The following is a 7,139-nucleotide window of genomic DNA, read 5'->3' on the forward strand; positions in this document are numbered from 1 at the left end:
ACCGTGCTAATCAGGATATGATGATTAACTAACCTGAGTATATATATTTTCACTAAAATACTTCCAAAATTTATCGATGATATATACTATCACTTTGGAATATAAAAAATCCATTTCGTAAAAATGCTATGGTCGTTTTGGGGTCATGTGCAGTCAACCATTTCAAACTTTCCCTCGCAAAAAAAAAAACCACTTCAAACTTTGATTACAAATCACTTTATATGTGTTTGAGTTTCTATATTTGAAAATGACACGAAAATATTTGTCTCAACAATTCTACATATACATTTATGAGTACATTACATTATAAAAAATATCCAGTCAAAGCTGTGTTTTGTGGACCATGACCCAAAGGAGTAGTTAGGTGGTCAAATTATGTCTTCAAGGGAGTGAAAATTCCAAAGCTATTTGTTCCTGAAGGTGGCAGTTCAGTTTCAGCTAAGTTGCCTTTTGGGATCAAAATGGCCGTTGCTTTGTCGTGCACATGGTACTAGAATTATTTAAGGAATAGGGAATTTTTTAAATGTGTGTTGGATAAGTACCAAACTAAATCAGACAAGTAAGGCAGCTGCACGCTAATTTCCTCAGATTTCATCTGGAAGGCTTAAACTAATAGACATGCTTCCCATTTAATTTTATTAGTGCGGAATTAAAAAAGCTGAAATGTCAGCGACGACCGATCTGCAGAGATTTGGTGTCTAAAGCGAAGTTAGGACAAGGAAAGACCAATATAGGCTGGACCATTCTACAAAAACGAAACAGTCCTTCCTACCAGTCAGTCCATAATACGAAATAGATCATTTTCTTCTTTAGTAACTCTAGCAAGGGCTATAGTCATAGTGATCCTCCTATGTATTCAATTACTTCAACCATTTCTGACCACTTCATGCATAATACTTCTAGGCCATATGATAGTTTGATTATCTGACCAGGAAAATGCTAGCTAGCTTGCTGATGAACATACCACTGTCGGCTGCTATATTGCATTGTATCAGATTGGAGCAAGTGACACCGAACCGATGGACATATTAGGAGAAGACCTTTTCTCACCTAAACTCGATGACTCCCGGTTTGTCATGCAGCAGCAGATGAGTCAACAACAACAAAAACATGGAGAAAAAAGATCCCTTCACCTGCCTAAGCTAGCATACTCTGGCCAAACCAACAATATCCTAGCTAGTTGTATCTGGCCAAAGGAATTGAACCAACAGAAAGTGATCCATATATATCATAAACATCAATATATTGTAAGACGTCTAGCTTTTTCTTAGATAATGGAAGATATATTTCCAGCTTCAGATGTCATCTTCAGACAATGCACTAGACCATACTATTACAGACAGTAGCTACGGCTACAAGATTTAGGCACACATGTTCCTAGCACTTGTAGCCAAGATATCAGAAGATATAAGAAACCTAACTATATGTGTGTATTTATTTGTAGCCGTCGAATTGGAATAAGAAGATGCATGGTTACAATAGAAGAGCGGTTAGCTGATCTAGGTTCCATTTTGAGCATGATCTATCTGATATTTCATTCCTCAACATCTATATAAAAAGCCAACAATATCTTTTTTTCTTTTTTCTCTTTGCAAATCAGCAAAAACTTCCTTATTACTGGCACATTCATTTTTTTCTTTCTGTTTTTAGCTTTGGACTCAAATTGGTTACTTAATTTGCTCTGACTTCACCAAAACTTCCTTAATTTACTCAAATCAGCAAAAACATTTTTGTAGCTTCTACGCGTCTCTACAACAACAAAGACTTTTGGAAAATAAAAACAGAGAGAGATGGTATGTAAAGAAGATTGCAGAGACAGGCTTTTTTGTTATGCAACGAGGGGAGATCGAGTAGGTTCTGAATCTGGCCTGATAGTATTGTGATTGATTATGACTGGAGTAGACCTTTATGTATATGTAGTGCTACACACAGTCAAACGAATTCAATGCTAGGTGCCGAATGTGGCGACTTTATTCCACCACAGTTGTTGGGTGTTTGGCAGACCAACAATATGATCGGAGCTAATAATAAAAAAAAGTATGTATTTCCAGCAAGCTCTAAACAGTCACAGACTCGCATGCTACACTAAGCATTAAGATAATTGTTGGAAATGATCATGGTATTTTTTGTTAATTTTCCTTGTGAGTTATGAATGAGATAAATATTACCCATGTAGCACACATCTCTGTATTCTCTTGACAAGACAAATTAACACAAAAATAGCTCATGGAGTAAATATTAGCGAGTAATCATTCTTGCCAAGAGAATACAGCGATCATAATGCGTGGGGATGTTGCGACGACTGCACACATCTGAATAGCACCCATGTAGCTAACCTAACTAGTTCTAGTACCAACGGTCTAGTGCATAGCTGAATTATATTGCTTAATTATTCAGTTGCGACGACTTGGGCAAATTAAGTTGGATGGATCCTGTGTTGAGAGGGAGGACACAATTAATGCATGATGAAGGAGAAATGTTTGCTTGGCGACTCAACCAATCAATTAAGCATGCATGTTAGGAACCTTCTATCTACTCATATATTTAGTTTGCAATTTGCATACTTCACTACAGTTATTCTCTTTTTGCTCATACAAAATATATTAGACACACAAAAAAAAAAAGATGATGTAGACAACAAGTGATACATTCATTATTTAAATGAACCAACATGTGAACACATCGGCACAACACAATGATTTCACAACTGTTGAAACAAAAGTTTACAAAGGCTACAAAGTTGTTGAACGTGACTGAAGAAAAAAAGCCTCAAAGATCATGCACATTCCATCTTCATTAGTTAATCCTTCTGCAGTTCTTCCTTATCTCCCCGTTGGAGCCCGTCAAAGGTGTAATGTCACCCATCTTGATCATGCCTCTCACAAAATCTGCGAAAAATGCGCTTTGGCTACTAACATACGATTGGACCTGCGCGTCGGTGGCTCCACCGTTGAAGAGCTCCTGATCGGAGTGCAGAAGTCCCTTCTTGCTAACAAGGTTCTTGTAGTAGTTGTTCTCAAAGACGGTCGGGGTTTGAAGGTCCAGAGGTGCCAAGTTGTTGTCACCTGTACCTGAGGTGCTAGGGCAGCCTGATTGCCTAGTCCCTGCTAAGGCGCCATCGATGTTGGTTTCATTGTATACGTGGGCTCTGAAGTTGGTGCAACGTGCTAGGCCTATGGTGTGAGCACCTGCCAAAATCAAGAGGCCGATCAAGATTCCAAGTAGGTTATGATATTAATCTAGCTAGTATATCAAAAGAATGGAAGAAATGAATGATTGACCTATTTTTACTTATTCTGCAAAATAAATTGCTCGCTATACATAATCATATTACAAGTTTATAACATTTTTTTTTGAAACAGGTGGTTGTTGTTGATTCTGTAAATATATAAGAGACAAAAGAGTATTCGATTCTAGTTATGAAGCGACATAAAAAAAGGAACAATTTGTGTGGTTGCAGTTAACTAGCTAGCTACGATGATGGACTTTATGCTTGCCTTCAGTATAGCATCGAATTGACATATCCGATGGTTGATTGATCATCTTTCAACTTTCTTTTATAACATGCAAAAAGCATAAGCTTGTACACACAACTTTCTTTTTCTTCCAGATGAAACCCGTACCGGCCGACAGCATCTGTGGCATCGTCGTTGTCACCTTTTACAAACTTTATTATGTCATTCCGTCCATACCTAAACTAACTAGATCTCGTGCTAGACGTGTTATATGTTAGTAACCGACAGTTAATTAAGCTTCATCTGGTCAATTCACCAACAGGCCAGGTAAATGATCCTGTGTCACGGACTCACGGATTGATATACAAGTATATGACGACGGTTAAAGTCAAAACTGAGCTATCGATTCCGTTGGCGATTTATCTAATCTCTAAAGCTATCTTTGTTGAAAAGCAAAGTGTGGAGTTTTCTTTATTTTCTCATTCTACAGTTGATATCCAAAAAGATGCCATCCATAGTTGAAGTTGAACATGTCTAAGTAGGAATTTGTGCAAGAGTTTAGCCTGACGACGTACCAGAGAGCGCGACCATGTCCTTTTGGGAGAGTCCCTGCGCGGCGAAGAGGGATGTCAGGTTGGCGAGGCCCGACGTCGGCGGTGGGATGCTGTTGTTGGCTCCACTGAAGCTCGCCGTCGTCGAGTCCCTCCTCCCAACCTTGACGTTCCAGTTCGGCCCGCCAAGCTGCATGTGCGATCAGTTGAGATGGAGTTGCGACATGCATGTTGTTACTGCCAATCAAGTTCATCATCAGCTAGCTTCACACTTACGATGACGACGCTGTCCCTCGCCGCGATGGCGAGGATGTCGGCGCAGGAGACGACGCCGGGGCAGACCTTCTCGACGGCGGACTTGATGGCATCGATGACCTCGAAGCCTCTCACGGAGCCGTTGTTTGGCGTCGCCATCTTCTCACCCTGGAAGCTGGGCGTGTCATCCAGCAGCAGCGACCCGTCGCAACCCTGACACGCAGTTGTAGGTCATCAAGTTGATCAGCTAGTAAGTAAGTTTGAGTGATCAGTACTAATTCATCATGATATCAGTAGAAGTACTTGGACGAAGCAGTCGTGGAAGAAGAGGCGAACGATGGAGGCGCCCATGCGCTTCTCCTTGTCGATGGCGGACTGCACCACCGACTTGACGGCGCTGTACACGCCGGGGCAGGAGCTGGAGTAGAAGCCGGTGGACAGCTGCGCCGACGAGGTGCCGGCCAGCGCCAGGAGCAACAGTACGAAAGCGATGCCGCCGCCGCTGCATCTTGCAGCCATGGTGCTCGATCGTCTGACTGGGTGTGAGCTGCTAGCAAGATATGCAGGGAGAGCAGAGTGCGTGCTTGTGTCCTGCCTGGAGCTAGATAGCCTGGACGGCATCGATATTTATGGCAGAAACACCTGGAGTCGGTCTGTAGTATAGACCATAGTATCCGCCGATCATATATGATTAGGTTACATCATGCATGTGTATCGTCGTTGGTGTCACCACCTACTCCGCCTGTTGGACTTTGAGTTGAAAAGGAAAGCATGCGTGCGTGTTGGCCGCGCAGGAATCACGCGTTTCAGACCATGCATAGCCCTTGTTTCAGATGCAAGGGCTCGAGGCAAGGCCTGATCGCGTTGCCGGCCGGCCTCCTGCGACTTTGTAAAAGAGCATAACGGTATCCCTGTAGACCACTGATGAATGGGAACACTTGGACCTCTCTGCTTGCATTGGTATCGAACGAAGCAAACTGCAGGCCGACACGGTTACGTACGTAAAGATCCATTCCTTTCTGCCACTGCATGCTGCATTTACTACTTGCTTTCTATGCTGCACATCGTTCCGGAAGCACGCGTACTCCGCGTTGTCGTAATGCAATTCTGGTGAACTGATCGAGTTTCTCGTCAGCAGGAGCACTTTGATTTTTATAAGGTTCGTTTGATTGATTCTTCACAGTTAATCCAGCTGCTGTAAAAGAATTCCTTCTGCTGGTCATCAACATCATTCATGCTGCAGACATGCATGGGCAATGGTCAATTTTGTGTGGCACTGACCTAGTAGTTACTATTCAGCTGTGTAAAAGTCTCCTTTCTACCTTACAAACCTGATACTATATCTTAACAACTCTCTACCACGTATTAGGATAAAAAATATGCTATGCCCCATACATGTTCTGCTTTTCCCTAAAGTCGTCATGGATGGTTAGTGGCACACACCATACTGCATACATGGCCAGGATGGTCTAACAGTCTCTACTCTGTAGAATGTTTTGCTTCGAAGTTAAGTTGTTGGGGAATAGGACAAGCATATACATCCAAATTTTCGGAGCAGCTCAACCCTGCAAAGTTCTAAGATGCGTGCATTGCCTGCACCAGAATGTGTCATTGTAATAGTATTTGTTTGTCATTGTTTGGTTAAAAAAAACATGATAAAGTAATTAGGTACGGTTTCGCTCTTACACAGGACATGAAAATATAAAAATTGACGGTACTAAACAGATATGCGTGCTTTTCATTTCGTCATGGCGGTACTGATAGACAGATAAAATGTCGCTCCTCTGACTGGGTGAGCCACTGTTGCTTGAGCTGAAGCAAAGCCTAAAACTGTAGGCTAGTGTAGTGTAGGACAGCATGAGGTGTTGTGGTTCTGGTGAATTAATGGGAACACTTGGACCTGTAGGATCCAAGCAAACTGCTGTTCGGTAAGGTAGCAGTTCAGCTATTGTGCTACGCATGTTGCCCATCATTCCATCTGATGTAATTAATTTATCTTTATTTTTAGTTCGAGGTTTATGCTCCTATTAGTTTCTGTCATCCCAATGGATTAGTGTTTTTGCAAGTTCCAAATGGTCAAGCATGATGGGGGCAAGAATTTCCTCTTGCTGGCCTGCTGGAAGAAGCATTCTGGTCGTCCATATCATAGATGCTGCTGCCTTGCATATGGCAGTGACTAATAGTCAGTTCCAGAGTCTACCTTCAACGTTACAAGGGAGTATTTATCATGACGGAAAAAAATATGATATTTCTCTCATGCTCTGTTTCTCCAAAAGTCATCATGCATGGTTAGTAATTAATCTCCATTATTTGTTTTGTCACAATAACATATGGACAAGAGTCAGCAGTAGTCCCCAGTCACAATAACATACATGGCATATACTTCCACAACATCAGGAAAGTTCAACCCGTGACTTTTCTAGTTTCTAGAATATAATGCCTCGACAAGAACCATCTGCTTGCCTATGTTTCTGTACTTTTTTTGTTTTGAAAATCGTTTGGTCAAGGAATATGGTGAAGTCATTAGGTATGCTTCACTGTACACACATGCAACCACCCTCTTAGGGCCCTGGTCACTTGGAACTCAAGCAGTAGGAGCTAGGACTGTTAAATCCTTTTCAATAGTTCTAGCTTTGCTGCTTATGTGTCTTGCTTCAATTCAAGGGAATCTAAAGTACAGAAAGAGATTCCAGATGGTACCTGATTTTAACAGTGATCAAGCTTTGTAAACATCAACCGTATGTGGAAATGATTTGGGTATCTTTATTAAAAGGTATCTTGTTATTTTAACTTCAAGTAGGCTTTACAGGTAAGTACATCACCATATGAAAATTGATGGTTCGATCAATCATGTTTTGAGGGCAGTGAAAAGTTACAG

General features: G+C 41.5%; 1 protein-coding gene across 1 annotated transcript; it reads right to left on the reverse strand.

Moving 5' to 3' along the window:
• Window positions 1–2,631: 2,631 nt before the first annotated feature.
• Window positions 2,632–4,918, reverse strand: LOC140220051 (peroxidase 4-like). Its single transcript, XM_034713669.2, has 4 exons — window positions 4,565–4,918; window positions 4,283–4,474; window positions 4,031–4,196; window positions 2,632–3,188 (listed from the first exon to the last, which is right to left on the reverse strand). Exons 1-4 carry the CDS (start codon window positions 4,880–4,882, stop codon window positions 2,797–2,799), a joined length of 1,068 nt encoding a protein of 355 aa, XP_034569560.1. The 5' UTR covers window positions 4,883–4,918; the 3' UTR covers window positions 2,632–2,796.
• Between the last annotated feature and the right edge of the window lie 2,221 nt (window positions 4,919–7,139).

This window comes from Setaria viridis, chromosome 8 (assembly GCF_005286985.2).
Source record: "Setaria viridis chromosome 8, Setaria_viridis_v4.0, whole genome shotgun sequence".
NCBI lineage: Eukaryota > Viridiplantae > Streptophyta > Magnoliopsida > Poales > Poaceae > Setaria > Setaria viridis.

Excerpts from the sequence above, each read along its gene's own strand:
- LOC140220051 (XM_034713669.2), bottom strand. The coding sequence starts at position 4,882 with ATGCCGTCCAGGCTATCTAGCTCCAGGCAGGACACAAGCACGCACTCT. Across the intron at positions 4,475-4,564 it reads TCCACGACTGCTTCGTCCAA|GGTTGCGACGGGTCGCTGCT; the intron begins GTACTTCTACTG and ends ACTGCGTGTCAG. Across the intron at positions 3,189-4,030 it reads GGACATGGTCGCGCTCTCTG|GTGCTCACACCATAGGCCTA; the intron begins GTACGTCGTCAG and ends TGATTTTGGCAG.